General features: G+C 32.5%; 1 protein-coding gene across 1 annotated transcript in view; it reads left to right on the top strand.

Annotated features, from left to right (window-relative positions):
• LOC129231526 (poly [ADP-ribose] polymerase 2-like) overlaps positions 1 to 25,406 on the top strand; it is a 79,050-nt gene that overhangs the window by 16,474 nt on the left and 37,170 nt on the right. The window contains exons 4-7 of the mRNA XM_054865865.1: positions 4,760 to 4,813; positions 9,362 to 9,446; positions 20,068 to 20,206; positions 24,395 to 24,458. Coding sequence (XP_054721840.1) covers positions 4,760 to 4,813; positions 9,362 to 9,446; positions 20,068 to 20,206; positions 24,395 to 24,458 — 342 coding nt within the window. The remainder of the gene's footprint in view (positions 1 to 4,759; positions 4,814 to 9,361; positions 9,447 to 20,067; positions 20,207 to 24,394; positions 24,459 to 25,406) is intronic.

The following is a 25,406-nucleotide window of genomic DNA, read 5'->3' as shown; positions in this document are numbered from 1 at the left end:
CTATACAGGAAGTTCGTTAAAATTAAAAATGCAAATAGCTCATTGGAAGGGTTAGCAAAAATTTTTCTCTAAAAATCAAATGATTTCAACTTTTAAACTGGTGAATTGAAAATATTTTGAAATATGCATAAGACAGAAAAGTCAACCACATGACTACCTTATTATTTTCCCTGTATAAACAACAAAGTAGAGCCTACTTCAGTTCAAGACAGGACCTTTCTTTCAAATTTTTCCAGAGATGGGGGGGGGGGGTGTAATAAACTTAATGAATTTTATCGGAAAACCATGAAATTACGCCTGCTTTTGTGTAAAAACATTACTTTTTTCACAGTAGGGGTCAGTGACCCTCTCCCCCCCCAAAAGGCAGGCCTGGTTCACAAAGTGGTCTTATTTTGTCGTTGAGGTGATTAAAAATTTGAAGTATTGCAGGGTATTAGGTATGTAGTAACTTAGTAAGATTTGACTTGTATTTCCAGATTTTTAAAATAAAATTCTTAAAATTCAGGCCTCTTGCCAGAACAGAAACAGTTAACTCACAGGCTTGAAATTTTATGCAGAAATTTGTGTTAAGAAGTTACAAAATTCCTGTGCTAAAGCTTAGCGTTCTGGCGGAGACTTTTTAAATAACCCGATTTTTTGAAATGAATGAATGATAAAATGTTTCCTCATGGTTCAACTGAGGTCTGAGGAAGAAGCTATGATCTTTAATTTGTTTCTTTTTAAACTTGGGATTCCTCTTTTGAACTCTGAGCAATTTGTTTTGTGTACGTTTTCAATTTTGATAATCTTTGACTTTTTAATGTTATTTTATTTCTCAAATACTCATCAACCCTCAAGAATTTATCACCCCTTTGAGGAGCCAAATTGTCCCCAGGTTAGGAACCATCGAGTTGATACAGTTTTGTATAAACTTATCCTTATATATTATTTCTGTAGCCTGTTTTTGTACGCGAGATCTTCCTCAATTCGTGATCAATTTCTTTGATTTACATGTTATTTTAAAGCTTATTGTGCAGGCTACTGACGAAAAATAGACCCACGGTTAGGGTTGGGTTTTGGACTCTCCAAAACTGGTTTAGGACAGGACAGGTGGTTTTTACCGTCCAAAAGTGTCCGAAACTGTCTTAAACTGTCCAAAACTATGCTAAAGGGGTGTAATTTAATCAATTTGCTTTAATGCAATATTCGTAATACATAAATATAGATATTAATGAGGTTCAATTGATGAGTATTTGATAATATTGTTCTCCAAATATTCATTTAAAAAATATTTTACTTCAAAAAATGCCAGTAACTAGTACAGAAAAACTTCCTTACGTAACAGTTGATCGAGTTATGAAAAGAAATACACAACACTACCAAGACAACTAATTTCAGTTCCATTTATAACTCAAAGGAATGTTATTAAATGTACAATAAATATTGAGGTGAAAAAAAAGCTTAATTTTTTAATGGTTTTTGCAAATAATTTTTACATAATGTCTTAATGAAAATTACTTTTTTAATCACAGATTAAAGAACAAGAAATTTATGATTAAACACTTAATTATAAAACTCTTGTGCTATTCTTTTTTTTAGTTCGTATTTTTAATATAATACATTCTGTAACTACAAAAATTTGTAATTTATTTCATTTAAGTCAATTATAGAATTATATTTTGAACACTTTCATTTGCACACATGCATAAATGTCGAAAAATTCGGTTAATGAAAAAAAAGATCCTGCATACAAATTGAAATGTTTAATGAAGAATTTAATTTCTACGTAACTAGATTAAAATCAGCTGCATAAGTAAGTTATATACTATATATATATATATATATATATATATTTATTTATTTATTTATACTTGAATATCCACATTGAATAAATGTATTAAACAGTCCAAAAACAGTTTTGACACATTTTGTTCTGTTTTTGATATTTTCTCACAAAATATAGTTTCTCAAAAAACTTTCGGACACAAGGGTTCTGAACAGGATGGTAAAAACCTTGCCAATCTTGCTTTCATTTGTACACATGCATAAACATAGGGAAATTTGGTTACTATTATCAAATAAATAAAAAATAAAATAGACTCATACATACAAATTTAAATTGTAATCAAGAATTCAACTTCTATTTAACTAGATTAAAATCAGCTGCACAAATAAGTTGAATGTTCTTATTGAATAAATGCTTTATCTAAAGCATTACTTTAATATATTTTATTCTGTTTTTAATGTTTTTTCACAAAATACAATTTTTCTAAAAACATAGTTTTGGACAGGATGGTAAAAACCGGTTTTTACCGTGGTTTTTACCGTATTGTACAAAATCTTGCCAACCCTGCCCACGGTCTGAAAATTGTTTTTTCTGTCAAAAAACCTGTTTTAAAGAACCAGAATGAGGTTTTGGTTAAATTTATATCTTTAACTTGCACTGTGATCCACAGAGCTGAATAGCTTGATCGACAGAGCATTCGACTGGTAACCAGGAGAATGAGTGTTCGGGCCCGTGTCCGGACAATCTGCATCAAAAATTTAGAGAAATATCGCACATTACATGAACACTTAATAACAATGAATATCAAATATGATGGAATAGAATAGATGAGATGGAAACGCTCCTTGCTGTTATGAAAACTTGATGCAACATAGAGCTAAATTGATTCTTAATTGTAAGGATTTTTTTTTAAAACTTCGGCTCCGGTAAGAAAATTAGAGTTTTTGACTCTTTGTACAAATAAAAAAATTACTACCTCAATTTGAAGGGTAAAATATATATTTTTTCTTTTTGCAAAAAAAAAAAAAAAAATCACATTTTTACTACATTTGAAAAGCTACGCTTAAAAAAGAACTAAGTTCCAAATTATTTTGTATTTTAACCATGCTGTTAAATGATGAACACGTGCTGCCATCTAAGCCATAACGGTTCAAGCAGCAAGCGATAACAAATTGTAAAAATTTTCAAAAATAAAAACACATCTCTTCAATATCTTATCTTATACATTATTTCTGTGGATTATTTTTCTGTCAGTATGCAAGATCTTTTTTATCTCTTGAAGAAATTCCCCCCTCATTTTAAAACTTATCAGGCTGGCTAATGGCGGAAAATAGACTTACGGTTTAAAAATCAAGTTTTCGGAAGCGCCCTTGCTGTTGCAAAACCTTGATGTAAACTGTAGTTCTTATGCAATTTTTTTTTTTAAAAGTAAAGTTCAGATACAATTTTCCAGTTTTTTTGTGCCACTTTCGGCAAGAGAAAAAAAAAAAAAAAATTTTTATGGAATTCAGTGGGAATGCTACTTGGTGTTTCGACTCCTTTATGCAGGCTACAGTTATCATTCAGATAAGTTGATTGTTAATCGAAGGGTGTTCTTCCTTTTTTTTAAAGCTTTGATTCCTTCCAAACCACTAAGCATAATGTAAACATAAAAAAAGTACTAGACTTACCTCAAGGGAATCCTTTTTGTGCAGAAAAAACATTTTCATTGTATGTTGAAATGTAGATTTTTTTTTTAATAGCAGTGTTCGACCTTTTGTACAAATGAAAAAATACTACGCCAAATTGAAACTAAGAGTTTCACCCAGTAAACCTTTAATTATTTATTCGAATACGATATAAAACATTAAAATTATTATCAACTTCCTTAGTAAGAAATCATTTTCTACTCCTCTGCTTTCGGCTGAAAAAAAATACATTTTGTCTACGTTCCAAAAATTACATCTAAAAAACGGAAATTAGTTCAACTGGTTTTGGTTTTGAATTTTAAGTGTTTGATTAAAAGTAAAACATGTGCTGGCATCTAAGCCGTAACTGTTAAAGCAGCCTGCTATGGGAAATTTTTCAATATTCAAAAATAAAAATACTTATTTTCAATCGAATTTATTACTTCTCTAGCATGTTTGTTTCAATTGCTACGTGAGATCTTCCTCATTCTTTAATCAAATTCCATGTTTTACGAATAACTTTAAATCGTATCATGCTGACAATGACAAAACATAGTCACATGATCTCCCCCCCCCCCCCGGCAAAAAGCTTTTTTGCTGTTTTTTATTACGCATTCCTTCAATGAATAGCATTCGAAAAGGATGGCGCAATTGCTAGGTTTGTTGTAGTGTCGTGCTGTTAATCAGAATGGCGCCAGTTCGAATCCGTGCCAATAAATATCTTTTTAATGTTTCTTTTTTTTTCCGTCAGATGCTCACATGGGCAGGACTGTATTTGCCACAACCTTTGTTTTCACATGAAAAATTACTGCTTTTTCACGAGTCACTCAGCCACATTTTTAATGACATTTATGTTTGCATTGAAAATACATACAACCAAAAGGTGAGCGATGATCAAATTTTCACAACGTTATATTTAACGAGGTTTTGTTACTGATGTCTTCAAATTACATGCCTTCTCTTGTGTGCTTACTTTTTTCGGTTCTTCTTCATAATGTTCTTTCTTTGAAATTTTTAAAGAGCAAAATGCCTTATGAAACGAAGCGAAGCACAGTGCCGAGTTCCCCGCACGGGTTGACTAGTTTATTAAATTGATGTATGTTACAGTAGCCCCTCGTTATATCGTGCCTCGTTACATCACTCATTCAAATATATTGCTATTTTCTTCTGTCTCCCGAATTACTGCTTAAAAGTTAAATTTAAACTGATGTCACGATTTAATTATCTTCTTTCATATTAATCTTGTTTGATAGTTTACTAAACAGTTCTATTACTTTTTTGCTTTTTTTTAGATTCATTTCTCTGATATATAAATATTTTTTTACAGGAGGAAGAAATAACATTTAAACCAGTTGACTCCAAGTTAAACGAAAAAGTACAAGTATGTGATTTTAATATTATGTTACCTTTTAATTAAAAAAAAATTTGCAGTAAAAGTAGAGCTTTTTTCAGAACTTCATCATTACTATAAAAATGGTGTCTGAAAAGAAAAAAAGAACAATGTACTAGAATATTTAGAGGTAGCTCAACAGCCTCGAAGTTTAAAAATATAGAGAAAATTACAATTTGTTTTAACTTAAAAGTGTTTAAAATTATTGCTCTAATTGCAAAGTTTTAATAATAGTACATATTGATTTTCACTTTTGAGATTAAGGTTACATCATTGCAAGACTTTCGTCTCTGCTAGCAGGGTACTTTGACCTTTCTTGATCATTTACTACTTGTAGGACTTCAGTTATATCCTTTATCTGTTTAAAGCCACCCTAATTACTCTGTTAAGTCAAGATTACAATCAACTACAAATTCTAACAATTGACATAATGTCATTGACTCATCTATAACAAAATCTTCTAAAATTTCCTTTTTAATTCTATTCAACTGATTTTCTTAGGGTAATTTCTACTTTTTATAGCAGGATTTTCACCAATACAATCAGTCTTTTGGTTGATATGCTGACAATTATCAAATGAAGCTAAACAAAAAAGTCCTGATAAATATTGCAAGTGATTAGAAATTTTACTTGATTTTGATTCTGAAATGCTGAAATTATTAATATATAGGTAGCAATTTCAGAAACAGGTGATTCTTAGAAACACTGAAAGCTTGCAATACAGACATCTAAGCTTTCAAATCTATACAAATTATGAAAATGTTCATGTCACATAGTTCTTCCAGGCCTCAAAGCTAGTCTTTTTTCTCGCTATTTGTCTTTTTTTTTAGTGTCTTTAAAATATCTATTTCCATGTGTAAGTCTCTCAAGTCTCTCTTTTTTTTTTGTCCGTGAATGCTATGAAAATCTTGTTTTTGATGCCTGTTAAAACAATTTCAGTTTGTGGAAGTTTGTTTAGCAAAGGTATGCAGCTTGACCAATCAGATCGCTTGTAATGATCAGAAAAATGATTGAAAAGAAAGGAGCTTTGTCAATGGAGAGTGGTAATGCAGCAAACCACATCCCTATGCGCTGTGTTTTGAAAGAGCTATTGTGTGAGGGGGGAGGGGAGGGAGAGATAGTCTCTAAGCCCCTAATTCTAAGATAAGGTGATAGCTATCTATAAGTTTAGAAGTTATCATATGCAGAATAGCCTTTTTTAATGTGCAAATTTAGTTTTATTTAATTTTTTTTTTTTTTTGCTTTTGTGAACTTAATTTCAGGGAAGTATCGAATTTGAAAGGGATAAACATTTCCCAATTACTTCTGAATTAAAATAGAATATTTATTAAAAACCTGAAAAAAAAAAGAAGAATAAAACAATAAAAAAGTGTGGACTTTTTTGGATTAAGCTGAAAACTGGGAAATTTGGTTAGTAGCCAGTGGCCGGTAGAATCAGTTTTACAAGTGGCCACTTTTTAAAGTTAATAACCACTTTTTAAAACTGCAACTATGTTTCAAATTTTTATTAATAATGACAAAAATATCAGTTCACACGCAAGAAAGGTGACACTACCTAAAGGCATAAAATTTTACAGAAGAGACACCAAAAAAAAAAAAAAAACCTTATAGTACAGTGCAAAACGAGAAAAAAGTTTGCTTTTAGAGCATTAGTAAATCATTTTGCAAGCCATAGGGACCATTATGATGTTATTCCTGTTGTAAGCAACATCTCAAACTGTTATATAATTTTAAATAAACCGCAAAATATGTTTTTTGAGTTTTTTTTTTTTTTTAATGCATGTGCGATATATTAACTTCAATTTTATTTTTTCGTTTTAAATGATTTTAAATTGTTATCAAACTGTTATCACCAGTTGAAACTATGGTATTATTTACTGCTATTACCATTTCATCAATCAATGGTCATATATATATATATATATATATATATATATATATATATATATATATATATATATATATATATATATATATATATATATGGGGTAAAAATAATCCTCAATTCAATCTCCAAGTGAGGCGTGTAACTAGTATAGTATTTATTGTATCTTTGGGTGGGTGAGAGGGGGGTGGATGATGTACTTTCTCTTGCTTCAAAGAAGAATATTTACCAACTATTGATAAGTTTACTATTCATTTTGTTATGTTTTATTTATTTATTCTTTAAAATTTTGAATACAGTTTTTGTAAAAAAGAATAAAATAGAAGGTGTGGTGTTGTGGCGGGAAAGGGGGGGGGGTACCAATCTAGAAATTGATGTCAGCTTATTTCAAGCATAGTCATGATTAATTCCTCCTTACTAGACCATCACTAGTAAGAGAACCCCATATTTAACTAAATAGAATCTGAAAAATATTTTTTCTTAGGTAAATTTTATTCAGAAATTCAAAAAAATATGATCCAATTGAGATTCCAACTTGAAATTTTGCACAAACAAAGATTAAATTCGCATAAATTTTTGAGAATTAAAAAAAAAAAAAAAAAAAAAAATGTTTTCTGAGAAATTAAAATTTTAAATTTAAATTTCATTTTTTTAATGAAAAAACTGTAATAGAAGTGATTGGCCACAGTAATGCTAGGATGGTCTGCACAGGAATGGGCATCTCTTGATTAAACAGTTCAAATAACAGAGGATCGTCAATATTGTGACTTTCTGTATGTTGCTGCATCACATGAAGTAATTTACTGGGTTTCTGGTCAGCCAGACTTTTGCCAGTTAGCAATCTCTAAATGTTTGAGTTTTAGTTTTGCCACAGCAAGCGATGACTTTGTTCTTTAGGCGCTTAAATGGATCCTTTTTATAGAGAGAAATTATTACATCCCCTACAGCTATCTCAATATCGAGGCAAATTTGGAACACAATAATAGGGAAGTTTTCAATTTTTCAATTTTATTTTTATATGATAGAGTGACATGTATGAACATCATAGGTGAAAAAATTTTTGCGATACGATAAGTAGTTTTTTTTAAATTAATTTTTAAATTTCAAGCTCTTGTGACGTCAAATGGCGTAGGAAGTGATGTCATCCCCTCTTCCGATAGGAGAGAAGCGAAGGTCACGCATTCGACTTCGATGACAAAACGTAAAAGCGTTTCTCCTCGCATTTAACTCCTCGCGTTTCTTTAACATTAAACCTCTCATCCTCTCAAAAATATTCGAATATCTCATTGGTGTTACTTGAGGAAGATTATTTAGATTGTGCTTTAATGAATCCGGCCTCCATAGTGTGTTCAAAAAGGATTATTGAATTTCTAAAAAATAAAAATATCAGCGCGCTCAAAATGTTCCTAGCGAAAACAAAGGATCTTCGGTGGAAGGCTGCCCATTCGCGCCCTGTGACGTAGGCTCGTGATGTTTCAGAAGCGCGCACTTTTGCGCATGGATTTTTAAAAATTCATTAAAAATCAACCACGGTGTTTTAAAATTCGGCAATGGTGAATTTTTTAGTTTTGAGGGTCAATTAACAATATCCAATAGCCAAAATATGAACATTTATTAGGTTGCAACTTCCTATTATATTTGTTTTGGTGTCAGTAATCACTTTTTAAATAGTCTGTTCAAACTATTAATTCCACCATTAAAAACCTCAGGCCAGAGTCTGCTGGCATAAAGGTAAGGCATTTTCACAGGAACTACAGCATGCACAGCTGAATCATCAGTCATAATTGAAGCAAAACACTTTGACAATATGAATGGAATTGAATGTTCTAGTTAAGTAATCCATAATTATCAAAAATAACTTTTGAATAAGTTGATCATGAGAAAAAGTGCAGTGCAGTGACTCTGTTGCACCATAATTGTGCTGTAGTAATATTTATACATTGCTTCAGTAATTTCCTTCTATTGCATCATATATTGCATTCTGTAATTCTCCTAGGAGAAATAGGAAAAACATGGTGATCTAACTCAGAATCTCTTGCCAAATGCGTCTGGGCCTTAAAACAAACAAATCACAGTCTAAAATAACGCAAGTAGTGAATTAAACCTTTAAAGTTAGTTAACAGAGATAAATTCTCAACATGTAGAAAATAGTCCTGTTACAACAAGTGCCTAGCTAATGGCAATTTTGTTTCAGTGGTAATAATCTTAGATAATTCTTAATCTACCTTATTTGTTGTATTTCTTCAACAAGGTACAGTCGGGACAGTAACCACTAACATTTTGATGTATTAAGTATTTTTTAGCTGTGTAGTGCATTTCTCAGAATTGATTTCTTTTTTTTTTTTTGAATGAAGTAGTTGATTGATTGCATAAAATCTCCAGTTATCAACTTATGTAGACTTGTGTGAAAGAATATTCAATAGTCTGGTGATGTTAAGTGTCAAATACCTCCCTCTTCTTTCTCATAGTTGGTTAATTTAAATTCTTAATGTGAGTAAATCAAATTTATTTTTTAGTTTAGCATAGTTTCTATATATACAACGTTATGTCTGTAATAAGTGAAACTAGTTCATATAGATATGGTTATTGCTTATGTTAGGCATATAATTTTTATGCCTGTTAGATTTTATTTATCATTATTATATTTTGAACAGGCTCTTCTCGAGCTAATATGTAACAGGAAAGTTATGGAAAATATTATGCTAGAAATGTCATATGACTCCAAGAAAACTCCTTTAGGTATGTTTCTTATTTTTAATTAGAATAATCTATTCACTTTATTGTAGCTGCAATTCTCATGATTTATTAAAGGAATGAAATTTTATACACAAGTCTGAAAATTCCTCAAAAGAGGTCTCAAACTAGGTGACGCTACATCCTTTCCAAAAGTGTTACTATATATATACACTATAACGAAAAAATCGATGCAGCAAGAAGGAGTTGTCCAATTGAGACGAAAATTGGTGGATAGGAAGATAATGTACAGAATAGTAAATGATTAAAATCTCAGAACAATTGAATAATTTATGTCAGAGTTACAGTAAAAAGTTCAATAAGGGGTTGACTCGCCTCTAGCCTGGATACAAGCTAAAGCACGGTGTGGCCTAGAGCGATAAAGCTCCCAGATTGTGTCCTGTGGTATTTCCTGGCACTAATTGTCGAACGAAGTCATCAACATTCTGTGCCAGATGCAATCGCCTTCCCATCATATCGCAGACATGCTCAATGGGAGTGAGATCTGATGATTTGGCAGGCCAAAGAAGTGTTTGGCAAGCTTGCAGACAGTTCATAGCAACATGTGCCGCATGTGGTCTGGCATTATCCTGCTGAAAAACCAGCCAATAGTAAATATCGGCCCGAGTGTAGATTTTGCTGTCTCAACCGTCTGTAAATTGTCATGATGGGACACTGGTGTTTGGGTTGAATATCTGATGGTTGATAGAGATGAAGAAGGCGCTGTGACAGCTGATCGAATAATCACTCTGTCCGCACGATCTGTTGTGGCCCTAGGTCGACAGCTACGACGCTGAACTCTGCCATTTTCCTCCCATCCTTTGCCAGCATCTTCAAATCGCCACATCGCTTTGACTCAAATGACGAGCGATTCTCCGATTTGTCCAACCAGCCTCTTTCAATCCAATGACACGACCTCTGTGAAACTCTGACAGTTACGAAGTGAAAAGTACGAACCCTGTGGCGAGACATTTTTAAGTTGTTGAAAGGTAATCTGAATCGCAATGAAACCGAAAGTTTTAACAACCGTTGAAGAACTACTCCTTATATACATCTGCTGGAGGCGTGTTTCCGATGCGCTGGAGAGCAAACAATTCATTCATTGGACACCAAATTTTAATCATTTGGGTATCTGGTCAAAACACTCATGCGTACGAAATTTCAAAGCAATCAGATGATTGCTTCTTGCGACGATTTGTTTATTGTAGAGTGTATAAAGAGCAGAAGCATTTTAAAATTTCCAGTTTTGTTGGTTTGGTGCTTTAAACGAGGGGTAGGAGTTATCTTAAAATTCCTAACATTTTCATTATTTTGTTCTATACATGCAGAGAAAAAGAAAATTCAACCCCTAACTCTTCTGCATTAAAGATATAAAAATAAAATAATAAATGAAACAAACAGCTGTGGTGCAGAAGAAGAATTAGGGGAGGTTAATAGGATCTGACATTTTTGACTTTTCCCCCTTGAAAAGAAATGAAATATATGTAAACCATGAAGGGGGGGGGGGGATATTCCCTCGTTATCTCAAATTGCAGTTCTGTGGTAGTGTGGGGGAGGGGGGTTGAAAAGTGTCATTGTTTATCGAAATACAGTGTAACCCCGATTTAACGATTCTCAAGGGACTGAAAAAATTAATCTTAAGATCAAGGATATCATTAAATCAAGGAGCATAGACATTCAATGCAGTCAAATCTGGATTAGTGAAATGCATCATTAAATTGAGAAAATCATTAAAGCGAAGTTATGCTGTAAAATGAATGAAATATGTTTAGTTGAAACCCAAAAATAAGCACTTGGTTCAAAACCAAAATTTAAATGGGCTGTCGCCAGATGAGAAGTAATATTAATTTTTATAGTACTTATCTTGTGTTGTTGTCTGGTCATTAGCTTGTTCTTCCAGTCTGAAGAGTCTCAGTTTGCTTTGTGTTTCTGTGCAGTGAAATTGATTGTTTCTTGCACATATAATTTTGAAATTTAGTCAATAACTTTTGCTTTGATAATGTAAATAGTAATTTGTTTTATAAAAATGCCATGGAAAACGAAATTCTCTTCCTTGTAGTAGGAAAACACAGACAGAAATGGAGGCAAGATACGTACATGGTGCCATTTCGTTTCATTTGTACATTATCTTTCAATGAGGTCTAGTCCTCAATTTTTGTGATGGTAGACTGGACAATCTGAGGAAACAACTCTTACAGACAGAGGGCAATAAGACAGAACAAAAACATTTTCAGAGCGGCATCTAACAGCTATATAAGAAATTTATCAACAAAAAAGAAAAAAAAAAGAAATCTAAAAAAGTCTTAGTTTTGTAGATGGAAATTAATTTTGATTTGTTTGTAGAAAAGTGTATGAAGCAGACTTTTTATGACAAAGGGTAACGTACAATCCAGAATATTTTAACATTATCAGTATAGCCTTTTTCAGAGACCAGCAGAAAATGACATTGGAAGCGGGATAATGTACGAAACAGACAACGTAAAATCAGGGCTTATATTGTCCATTTAGATTAACCCAGAATCAAATCATAAGATAAAATATTTCTACTTCATAATGTGTCACTGTGTTAAAGAATAAAAGATTGAGTACATTCTATTGTAGTTTTCAAGATTGAATTTAAAATGTTAGATCATCCATTACCAAAATCAAGCTTATAAATTACACTTAAGTTCTCAAAACTTGATATTTCTTGTCCTAAAATTTCATCGAAATTATCTCCGAAAATTTTTGAAATCACTACTCCGGCCCCTGCTTTAAACTCTAATATAGAATAAATTCTCCTTATAATTTTGTCCAATATCATTTCTTATGTGTCAGATGCAGCAATTCATATTTCTGCATAATCTGAAAAGGCTACGGGTGCGTGGGGCTCTTTTTTCTGCATTAGGTTGATTTTTCATCCTATTTGACACCAGTCACTAGTTGCATGTATCAACAGCCCGGTTAAGGCATCCAAAGACTGCAATTTCGTTCTTGTTTTGGACTCGTCCGTCTGGAACAGTAGATAACTAAGCTGGTAGCAGATATTCTCTGATTAAAGTTCAGAGTACCTGCAAACTGGTAGCTAAAATTAATTTAGCTCACCAGCAAGAGTTCAAAAGCAATGGCATGGATCAACTTGTAAAAATGAAGGAGAAAGCAGTATATGCATTTTGTTCTATCTTAGCCCTGGCTTAAGTGTGGTAACTTCCAGCTTTGTACCTAAAGCTTTTGTCTTCATTTTACAGACTAAGCCATAGCATTGCTTGTGGACTCTTGCTTTTATGCTAAATTAATTTTAACTATATGTTTGAAGATAATGTCAGTTTCAATGAGATGACATATGCCCTCAGCTTGGTTATTGATTATTCCAGATCAATGAATCCAAAGCAAACATAAAACTCTCCGTATGTCGTAACCAGGCTGTGGGTGTATGCATGTAATTCTCCCTTAGCCCTGACTTGAAGGCTGTGACTTGCAACTTTTTACTGGTCACTAGTTTCACTTTTTCTTGTCAGACTTTACTTCAACGCACGTCTGTGAAAAAAAGTTTTTTTCCAATAAAAACTCATTCAAGTGAACAGATTTTTTAGTTTTACCGGCATAATTTACAAAATGATTGATAGATATTTTAATTATTAATAGCTACTAAAGTAATTTCTTTCTTCTACACTTTGTGTTGAGGACTCATCATTTATATGTTCCAAATGTTTAAAATAATTGGTCATTAGGCATATTTTGACCAATTGGCTCAATTTGAATTTTTAATTTTCCAAATCTTGGTGCCAATTTTACGCCTAAAATTTCGGATTTTTGCTAACTTGTTCTTGCTCTATTGATCACAGTTAAAACCTAGGATTAATACGTACAGGATAAAAAAAAAACTTTTTTACTTTCATTTTGGCAGTTAAAGAATGCATATCTTTTGCATGTCTATTGTTTGTCTCTAATGGGATTTTTTTCCTTATATTTTCATACATATTTAGTTTATCGAAAAAAAATAAGCACATATATATATATATATATATATATATATATTTTTTTTTTTTTTGAGGCTTAGAGAGTACACTGCATCATTGTGATACTGATCTTTAACTTCTTATTTTTGACACTGTTTCCAGCTGAATATCTTGTCTGTTTACCTGCAAAATAATCTATTTTTGCATGATGTTTTGAAAATGGTGCACAAATTATCCTGTTACAACCTTGCAGCCCTGACAAAAATACTCTCAACACTCCTGAAGTACAAAAAAAAAAAAATCTTGTTTAACCATTGAAAACCGAACCAATGACTCATTTTTTAAAAACTTTGTGATGAAGTTCATTTAAGAGATATAAAAGCAGCCACTGTGATCCCATTAGTCAGACTAAACAGTGATGTTTATGCAAATGTAGTGCAATCAAGCCAATTGGTGCAAAGGTTTCTAATAGTGGATGCTCTTTTTTGAAACTCCCCAAATGAAAATTTATGTAAAGTAAAAATTAGTTATTTTATTTCCAACTCTTACTTTTTGAATAATATAAAAAGGGAACATAAATTCTGTACCTCAGAGGCAGAACACCATAAGTCCAGTGGTTAGAAATAGTGCGCTACAAGTAGCAACGCTACTGTAAATACAAATACAAATACAAAAATGACGACCAGCAACAGGCTCTGGGCTCAGCTAGACTGGTCCTAGTCAATTTACAATCCCCATTGAAGATCAATGGCCCTCTTAAAACTATCCACTCCCTTGCTCATTACCTCTTCCGGTAAGCTGTTCCAAGGTTCCACTACCCTGCTAAAATAATAATTTTTCCTAATATCCATGTTAGCCTGACATTTAAATAGCTTAAAACAATGACCCCTTGTCCTGTTTTCAGTGCTAAACTTCAGCCCCATAACATCTTTCATTTTAATAAATTTAAACAACTGAATCATGTCCCCTCGGTCTCTTCTTTGCTCAAGACTGTACATTTTTAGCCTTCTAAGCCTGGAATCATAATCTAAGTGGGAAAGTCCATTTATTAGCCTTGTAGCCCGCCTTTGAACCCTTTCCAATACACTAATATCTTTCTTAAGATAAGGAGATCAAAACTGAAGATCATACTCCAAATTGGGTCTTACCAAACTTCTATATAAGGGCAGAAGAACTTCTTTAGATTTGTTTGAAATAGATCTATTGATAAACCCAAGCATCTTATTTCCTTTGTTACTAGCAATGCTGCACTGTTGGCTAAACTTTAAATCCTGACTTATTAAGACCCCCAGATCAGTAACTTTGTCTGCCTGACTAATGACTGAACCTTGCAAATAATAACTTGTACACTTATGTCCATGCCCTAAATGTAGCACTTGACATTTCCCAACATTAACAGCCATACCCCATTTATCAGCCCACTCCGTAATATGATCTAGATCCTCTTGTAGCTGATTTGCTTGTTCTTCATTTTCTACAGTCCCCATAACTTTGACATCATCAGCAAAACAATTCATGTTTCCAGAAATATTTTTGTGAATATCGTTCATAAAGACAATGAACAAAACAGGCCGTAACACTGATCCTTGAGGAACCCCGCTTAAGACCTCACTTCAATTAGAATAATTTCCCTTTACAACTATCCTTTGTTTCCTTCCGGTCAGCCAGTTTTTTTACCCAAATGAAAGTTTTCCCTCCTATTCCTATATCAGCTAATTTAGGAAGTAGAGCAACATGCGGTACCTTATTGAAAGCTTTTTGAAAATCAATGTAAACAACATCTACAGGCTTCTTATTGTCCAAAGCCATGGTAACTTTGTCATAGAAATGTAATAAATTAGTTGCGCAAGATTTACCTTTTCTGAAACCGTACTGAAAACTAGTCAATAGATTATTAATCTCTAGAAAATTTACTATCTTAATTTTCATCAATGTTTCAAAAATTTTGCAAACCACTGAAGTTAGACTCACAGGTCTACAATTTCCCGCACTCCTTTTAGACCTTTTCTTGAAGAGCGGTGTAATGTTAGCCAGCTTCCAGTCCTCTGGCACTGTCCCCAAGTTATAAGTAGCATTGAAAATATTTACGATTGCATCTGCTAATTCCTCCGCACATTCAACTAAAATTTTTGGATAAGTATTATCGGGTCCCGGAGCCTTAGTCTCTTTTCAATTTTTTCCGAATGAAGTAAAACGTCATTCCTGGAAAATACAAAATCCTCAAGCTGTACTATAGCTTGTGTCTTGTTGGTGTCAACTGTTAAGATACAGTTTTCGTTAAAAACACTCGAAAAAAGTTATTAAGAACATTAACAATATCACTATCGTCCTGAATTAAAATTCCGTGCTCATCAACCAGTGGCCCAATATGACTATTTCAAACTTTCCCCGAACTAGCGTATGCGAAAAACCTCTTGGGATTCCTCTTTTTGTTATCTGCCAGTCTTTGTTCCAACTCTCTTTTCTGAATCGGTACCAAATACTTAAATTAACGCCTTGCCTTACAATATTGGAGCCTATCTGCACTGTGACCAATTTCTCTAAACCTATGAAAAGTGACTTACTTGTAATTTAGAGCGTCTTTAGTTTCCCTGGAGAACCACATTGGTCAAATATTAGTGTTGACACCCTTTCTCCTAAAGAAAACATAATCCCCAACCGTTTTCACTAGATTTTCCTTAAACTCTGTCTACTGAAGATTCACATCGCTATTGTCCAATCCAGAGGAAAAAACTGCTTTTAAACTCTGCCTAATTGCCACAAAGTCAGTATTTCTGAAATTGGGCACAAACCTAAAATTCTCTATTTTGTGCATATCAAATTTAATCCCAAACCTAATACTGTTTTGGTCACTATCTCCAATGTGTTCCCCTACACACAACCCCTGAACATAACCTTCCCTGTCGCAGAAAACTAGATCCAAAATCACGTCCTGTCGAGTACCCTGAGTTACAATTTGATCTAAGAAACAGTCACCAATTACTTTCAAAAATTCCTCTTCTCTGCTGTTACTATGGTAAAAATTATTCCAATCAATTCCTGGAAAATTAAAATCTCCCATTATGATGACTGACCCCTTGCTTGAAATGTCACTAATAATACTAAACATCTGTTCATCTTGACCCTGACTTAAGTTGGGTGGCCTATAAATGTTCCCTAAACGTAGTTTTTTGCCCTTATTGCTCATCAAATAGCTAAATTTTAGTAGCTAAATTTTCAATAGTTTCTTATGTAGTGCACTAATTTTTAAAAAAAGTAGTGTTGTGAGTAGTTCAATACAAAAGAGTTGCTTGTAGCGATTTCAGGAAACTACTTTTAAATAATGTAATAGGACGTAAGACTTATAAAGATACGAACTTACCTCAGGCATATCATTTTGATGCCATTAGTTCATTTGCCATCATATAATTTTCATATTTCGCCAATATTTGTATTGAATAGAGATTTACCAGAAAAGTATGTGAACTACCGATAACCACCAAATTTGACGACTCCTTTGTTTTTTTCTGGTTGCCGAGAATGTCCCGTGGATGAATGCTTTAGATTTCAAAGAGATTATTGTTCATATACTATAAAAGCACTTAATTTAGCGAAATTGAAGATATCGGTGATTTCACGAGTTGAAAATTTCATGAATTTTATGTGAACAGACTGAAAGTTAAAAATAAAAATGTTTCATGAGGCTTAAATTTTTGTGATTGCAACGGGCACGCGAAAATCGTGAAAATTAGAGCCTCACAAAAATAAGTGCTTTTACAATATTCACCAAATAAAGAAGCTACTTTAAATGTTATAGAAGAGGATGATATTGAATTGCCTTGGCCGGCTTACAATCAATACTAGCATTACAGTGTTATAAAGAGTGATAACGGATATTTTTGGGGAAAAAAGAGATAACATATAATTCTTAGTAATATTCCTTGTTCAGATGAGCTAATTTATAAATCTAAACTTTTTTTTCGTTCAATCCTCTTATGCTGTGTGTGTGTATATTAGTGTCCCTCCCCCCCCCCCCAAAAAAATTGAAAGTGTTTTTCAAGTTGCACACCCTCTTATATTTTTCCTTTTAAGCCAAAACAATTTTTTAAAAAAGTTACATATAATTTGAACAACTACAACCTGTGCAGACTTCCGTTTGAAAGTGTGAACCATCACTTGTAGCGCTAGGCCAAAAAAGAAAAAAAAATTTTGTTTAGAAACTCAAAATTTCTGTTGATGAAACACAAACACATTGCCCCTATTCCCCATGTACATTTATTCAAATTACAAAACATTTAGGTATCACACAGTTGGCCTAAAATTTATAATTTTCTTCAAAAATTTTTTTTTTCTTCAGTACATAAATTTTTAAAAATGTAAGATAAATTTTACAAAATTATCAAGCTGAAAAATTCAAACAGTAAAGTAAGTAATTAGCGTTAAATAAAATTTTTTACTCACCTGCAATATTCAATTCTTGCACATAGCACTCAAAGATATGGATTTTTTTAAAGGGTAAGTAAATTTTTTTAAAAATTATTTTCAAATTATTCATTTGCAAATGTTGATCTAAAAATGTGTTCCTTAATAATTTTTAAACTTGATATTTTATTTAAATTTGTATGTATTTTTTTAAAAAGATAAATAGAAAAATACATTTTTTAAAGAACATTATAAATTTTAGACCAAGTGTAGGATGTCTAAATGTAATTTAATTTGAATAAATGTTTGTGTGGTGCAAATACAAATACAAATACAAATGTGACGACCAGCAACAGGCACTGGGCCCAGCTAGGCTGGTCCTAGTCAATTAATTAGTCCCCAATGAAGATCAATGGCCCTCTTAAAGCTATCCACTCCCTTGCTCATTACCGCCTCTTCCGGTAAGCTATTCCAAGTGCCCACGACCCTGCTAAAGTAGTAGTTTTTCCTGATTTCCAAGTTAGCCTGAGATTTAAATAGCTTAAAACAATGACCCCTTGTCCTGCTTTCCCCGCAAAAATTTAATCCATTTACATCTTTCATTTTGATAAATTTAAATAACTGAATCATGTCCCCTCTGACTCTCCTTTGCTCCAGGCTATACATGTTAAGCCTATTAAGTCTGGTATCATAATCTAAATCTGAGAGTCCCCTTACTAATTTAGTTACCCTTCTTTGAACCCTTTCCAATACAAAAATATCTTTCTTCAGATAAGGCGACCAAAACTGAACAGCATACTCCAAATGAGGTCTTACTAAACTCCTATATAAAGGCAGAAGAACTTTCTTAGATTTTTTTGAAATAGATCTATTGATGAACCCAAGCATTTTGTTGGCTTTGTTACTAGCAATACTGCACTGTTGACTAAACTTGAAGTCCTGATTTATAAAGACACCCAGATCCATAACATTTTCTGCCTGATTTATGACTGAACCCTGTAAACGATATCTCATACGCTTATTTCCATGACCTAAGTGTAGCACTTGACATTTTCCTACATTAACTGCCATACCCCATTTATCTGGCCACTTAGTAATATGGTCTAAATCCTTTTGCAGCTGTTTTACTTGTTCTTCATTTTCGACAATCCCCATAACTTTTACATCGTCAGCAAAACAATTCATGCTTCCAGAAATATTTTCATTGATGTCATTCATAAATATAATAAACAAAAGAGGCCCTAAAACTGATCCCTGAGGAACCCCACTTAAAACATCACTCCAATTAGAATGATTTCCTCTCACAACTACTCTTTGCTTCCTACCAGTAAGCCAATTTCTAACCCAAAGTAAAGTTTTTCCTCCTATTCCAATGTCAGCTAACTTGCTGAGAAGAGCAACATGCGGTACCTTGTCAAAAGCTTTTTGAAAATCAATATAAACAACATCCACACATTTTTTGTTATCTAAGGCAACATATTATCAGGAAAAATTTAAAAAAAAAAAAATTCGATTTTGCTTAATGAGCTATTTTACCACTTTCAGACGCAAGTCGTCATGGGTTGCCATTGTTCAAATTATATGAAACTTGTTTCACAACTGTTTTCACATTAGCATAAAAGGAAAAATATAAGAGGGTATGCGACTTGAAAAATCTACTTTCATTTTTTGTGGGACACCCTAGTGTGTCTGCTGTTTATTTTCTTAGTTTTGGAAAAGTAGCAAAGTAGTGACTACATTTCAAAAGTGGTTTGTAAATGTTACATTACAAAAAGTAGTTGTAGTTAACTACATTTTAAACAAAGTAGTTGTAGTTAACTACATTTGTAGCAAAGTAGTTGTAGTTTGCTACAAAAATTTTTTAGTTTTTCCGACCAGTGCGTAACTCACATACTTGTGACTTTTCAGGATTGAAGAAAAAAGGTTGTTTGATTTATGCAAAAGATGGGATGCATGCTCACTTACTGCTGGTAAATAATTACAAAGGATTATTTTTTTAGAATTTCATTCACATGGCTCGATACAGAAAAGAATTACAATGCTCTAATAAACTAAAAATCTCAATTCTTGGTATTATATCAGTCTGGCTCTGGCACAGAATTGTTCTTGCCAAACTAGAGTTATTATTCTGAATCAAAAATACAAATTTGAAAAATGAAACTGGTCTTAACATTTTGAAATGCAGTGTCTTTTTCTTGATTTACATGCATGTTATAGTTATGTTGCCATTCTAGTTAAGTGTTCAAATATCCATTTTCATGTTTGTACTCTATAATATTTTATTGTAGGAAAACTTACAATTCAGCAGATCCACGATGGCTATGCTGCGCTTCGTAATGTTGCTGACGCAATTCAGTCGAAAAAAAAAGGAAGTGATCTTGTGAATGCATGCAACAACTTTTATACTAAAATTCCACATAACTTTGGGTAAGAATCTCTCTTAAAAATTTGTACTTTCATAATAAACCCGAAAATTTGTGAGATAGTAAAGATAAACAAGGAATAAGTAAACATTGAATGAGACTTATCTACTCTAAAATGTATCTTTAGTGTTAAATTGTTCTACTGCCCTACATTTTTTAAATCATTTATTTCTAACATTTTAGAGTTGTAACAATAATAGTGTTATAATCTTCTTTCTTGAAGACCAAAAATGACTCAAATTATTCTTTGTTATTTAGTTGATTATACTAGTTTGATCAAAACCAATGTTGTATTCATGTACATTATGGTTGTTCAAAAAAATTTTTTTTTCTTGCTTCAGACCAAGACACCCCCTATTTTATTTATTTATTTATTTAGGTTTTGCATTTATGCATAAGATCACTCTAAAATTTCAGCATTCTACTCTTAATGGTAGATAGTTCTTCAAACACCCTTCATTTTTCCCGTCTTTTTGGGACCTCTTACAATTTTCGAGTTTTAGACTGAAAAAAACAGTCCCGTGTGTGTAAAATGGATTTTTTTTCCAGTTATTCTGATTTTTCAATGTGTAAATATTAGTTTGAAACTGGTTTTTTTATCTATTGGATAGGGTGGTTCAGAAAAAAAAAATGAAGACCAAAAAAACTCCTACTTCTTTACATCTATACATGGCATTTTCCCCCTACAATTTCAGCTTTCTACTCGCACTAAAAGATAGTGCTCATTGACATTTCATGTTTGCTCTTTTTTTTGTAATTTCACATTATTTTCAAGTCATAGGTTGAGGAGAACACTTCTCCCTTGAAAAGGATTATTCTTAGTAATTATGGTTTTTCAACGCTGGACTTTTTTATACTTTTTCAACATGCTGGATAAAATGATTTGGAAATTGTTACGTGCTCTATCTAACAGCACCTTCAATATACAGCGCTATTTTGTAGTTTTGGGTAGATAATGCACGTTAAAGCACCGGGTGCTCGTGTGTATGTGTGTGTGTTTTTTTTTAGCATATTATTTGATAAAAGATTACTCATAAATCATTTTTGCCTTTGCTCCCAATTTTTGAAACTTAACATTTTAATAGCAGAAATTTTTCTCTTTGCAATGTAGGATTCATTTATTTTGTTTTATTTCTAAAGCTATTTCTTTAACATTTTATAATATTAAATAATGTTCTGCTTACTTTATTTTGTGTTAATTAAATAGTAAATTTAAAATAGCAGATTGATTTATGTTACATGTTACTTAAAAAACAAAAGGACAATACAAAAATCTTCACTCTTCATGTTACTGAAATGGCTTCAGCAACATGTTTGATTATTCCACCCACGAGTTTAAACTCTTTAAAGAAGTCTCCTAAAAGAGTTACCAACAGTACAGCAAGAACAGTACAAGTTTTCTAGCAATTTTATCATCTAAGAGAAATAAGACCAGTTAAGGTGTTCTCCAAGGCTGAGTTCTGGGGGGGCGGGGAGACCACTCAAAGGGGGGTATAGCAAACTCTGTTTTCATGCTTTTAAAATAGTGGAATGTAGAAACAAAACCTCAGGCCTTAAGTTTTGTTCCACAGGGCCAACGAGTGTGAACACAGGTTTTGTTCAAGGGGCCTGCATACAGTGGGAACTTACTTAAGGGTTACGCTACTTACTTAAGTGGGTGAACGACTTATTGGACAAGAACTATTGTGGCTAGCCTGCCGCCACCATGCCATGGGATTTATCTTGGCAAAGGTGTTTTTTACTTTGTGCTTTGGTCCACCATGTTTCCCAGATTGATCTCTAATTATCAAAGCTTATTATATAGAAGTTGGTAGAGCCCACCCGAAAAAAAAAAAAAAAAATGCTGGAGAGCTTCAGGTGTTATTCATAATGCTTGATGGATGACTCAACTTTTGTATTCCTTCATAATATTTTTATTTCGAGATCAACAAGAGGTTTTTTTTAATGACGAGAGAACACACGTAGCTACTATGATTTGTTCAGTTTAGTGCTCTTTTGTTCAACAAGATCTGGATAGAAGCTGCATATGCTGCTGAAGCTCCTGGGAATGACCTAAATTTGTTTAAAAACCTTAAAGAATATGAAATAGTTGACTTGAAAGTTGAAGTAGCAATTTGGAAAATCACCTGGGGTTTCTTTCAGATGAATTATTTGGTTTGGCTTTGTTTTCAGACAGAGTTCTAGCTGAAAAAGAACCAAAATTATTGAGAAGAATAAGAAAACCAAAGCTTTGCAAAATGTAAGAGGACCAGAGCAATTGGAAATAGTAAAACACTATGCTAGTCTGGGTGATTTTGCAGCAGAAAGAACAGTTGAGCTTTTTTCTCCTATGAATATTAACAATTCTTTTTTAACACCCCCCCCCTGACAAGTGGAATGATTATACCAACTACAGATTGGGTAGAAAACAAGTGAAAGAAATAGGAGTGGTAAATGGTAAGAGGTGTTCAGCTGATTTTGGAGTTCAACAAAATTTTAACAAATGATGAGGACAATAAACAGTTTCTTTTGCAAGTTGAAGCAAATCGAAAGTCTGTACCTACCCAGACAAGGAAACAATCTGTTGTTAAAAGTCTCAAACTAAAAATTCAAAGAAGCTTTACATGTAAATTAATTTTCCAATTATTGTAAATAAGTAACAAATTTAATGTGTTTAAATAATTTTGTTTTATTTTAATATTTTCTAGCAAAACCTAGCGCAATTAGATAAAAACATTCAAATTTTAGCACTAGTATTTCAGCAATGAGCATCATCTTTTAATGTGAGGAGGAGCTTTAAGTTTTAGCATTGCATTAGGATGGGTAAATATAAAAAAAATGTAGGCTCTTGCACCATAAAAATCAAATAAACCAACCAACCAATAAAAAATATAGGAAGTATCCTGATTTCTAGAGAAAAAAAAAAGAAGCTCATTGGATTGTGAACCAGCCTAATGTACATGTTATGCTTCTTGCAAAGGTGTACAATGTGATAGAAACTCATGCAGCTATGCATTAAAATTTAAAAAAAATTAATTTTTTTTTAAATCTTGAGTGGGGTTTCTTTTATGTGCAAATACAAATAGAGGTGAGAAGGCTTCTTGTGATCACTGCAGTGTGTAAAAATGAAAATTTTGCTTGAGGATTACTTTTTGAATAAAAAGAAATGGGTGACTCAATTGTTGTTTAAAGATTTTATTTGAAAACTGGATGAAAAAGAAAAGTGTGACCCTATACTACAAAAGTGAAAAATCATGCTGTACATTGATCAGTGCACCTCTTATTTAGATCTTAAATTGAAAAATGGGTAAGTTGGAACTTTTTGTAATGAACTGCACCAGCAAACTTTAAACTATGAATGTGAGAATGATCAAGTCATTCAAATTTATTAGAGAAAACAATTGGTTGAAAAACATATTTTTCTTTGTTCTGGGGATCTACAAGATAGCAAAGATTAATGTTCTGAAAGCTTTGAATTTAATTTCTGCAGTGTGGGGCAGTGTTGACAAAAAATGTGATTCTACTGTGTTTAATAGAGCAGACTTTTGGAATCTGACAATGAAATTGGCTCTTCATCTTCAGATCTCAAAGAAACAAGAAAAATAATATTGCATGAGTGAAGGGTGAGATCTTTCTTAGTTGATGCTTATATGGACTACCACTCACAGCTCATCACTTTCCAAATTTCATTGATAGCTGATTTAATGCCTGCTACTAGCAATACTGATGAAGTAAGGAAGAGGCAGGAAAAATAATGGAGGCTGTACCGATTGGCAAATCAAGTAACTGAAAGCATAAAAACTCTTAAACAATTTTAATTTGCAAATGAAAACCAAAAAGCAAATATTCAAAAAATTGTTAGTTTAAAACATAAAATAATTGAAATTGTATCTAAAAACAAGTTCATATTTTTACAGAAGTTCATTGGTAAAGTGTCAATGTTTTAAATAGTATTCTTGCACTGTATTTACCTCAACTTTACCTTTCTTACTCAGTGCATTTTTGTCGCTAATTCGCATAAAATATGTGCTCAACTGTATAATCAAGTTAAGGAAGTGGAGAGAATGATTGGCTAAAAGCATAAGATTTGAGTTTGATTTTGTATATAATTGGTTTTGAACACTGTTATTGTTAGAAAGCATATTTTATTGGTTCTCATTTAATTATTGAATTTATTTGGCTAATAAGATAAATGTGTAAATTTATATTCTAGTATGAGAACTCCACCTCTTTTGCTAAAAATGGAGGATGTTACTGAGAAAATACAAATGTTGGAGGTAATTTTTTATAATTCTTTTTAAATTTTGTATTTTTTCTTCTTTTATACATCTGCTCAGTTATCCTCTTCAAAAGTGAAATAAGGAGCTGTGCAATCTGAAAAGATTTGCAAAACATAAGTATTTTAAGTCTTAACTCATACAATTTCATCTGTTAAATGCATGCCTTGTAGACCTTAATGCTGTTATGTAAGGAATTGGTAACTTTCAAATTAGTTTTCTCTGAATGAAAAAACCAATATAGTGATGGAACCCCTAACTTCTTTTGGCAGAACCTTAGAGTTCTCCGCCAAACCCACTTTGGGAAGCACTGCAATAATCTCTTGTGACCAGCATTTGTCTGATAGCTTTTGTAGGACAGCTACAATTTGTCGCCAGACGACATGGTATTAATAGAGACTCTCTTTAACCATAGCTCTCATTTCACTGTTACCTCAAAAAACTGCTAAGAAATAAAGTAGAGAAGTTCCCTGGATACATATAGTCGACCCTCTTCGAAACAAAGTCAAAGGTATCTTTAAACCTAATTCGTCTTAATGGTAGTTCGTCTTTTTCCGAAAAACAATAGCTAGCATTATGTGTAAGGGTGTAGGATGGGAACTGCAAATGTTATTCGTTTTTTCAGCAATTTGTTATAAGTGTGTTTAAATTGATAAGTTTCAACTGTAACTATGTCTTTTTAAACAGTATTCTATCTAATCTGAAACATTCAGTGCTATTGGTCATATTTTTGTAATGTTTAGACTTTTCTTTATTCTCTATATCTTATTCCTATTGAATAATCAAATGTTGATTGATGAAGATGTGCCGCTTACCATGTTTCGCAGCTAGTGATTTGACAACTCTGTAGATTACTTAAACATCATATTGCTTATGAATGTCTTCCCTGTGTCAGTCCCCTGGTATTATCGGTTGTGACTTATTAAATGGATAAGATTTTGATATGAA

Source organism: Uloborus diversus, chromosome 10 (genome assembly GCF_026930045.1).
Source record: "Uloborus diversus isolate 005 chromosome 10, Udiv.v.3.1, whole genome shotgun sequence".
NCBI classification, from domain to species: Eukaryota; Metazoa; Arthropoda; class Arachnida; order Araneae; family Uloboridae; genus Uloborus; species Uloborus diversus.
The sequence above is the reverse complement of the archived record's forward strand: the minus strand, read 5'-3'. Positions and strand labels throughout refer to the sequence as shown.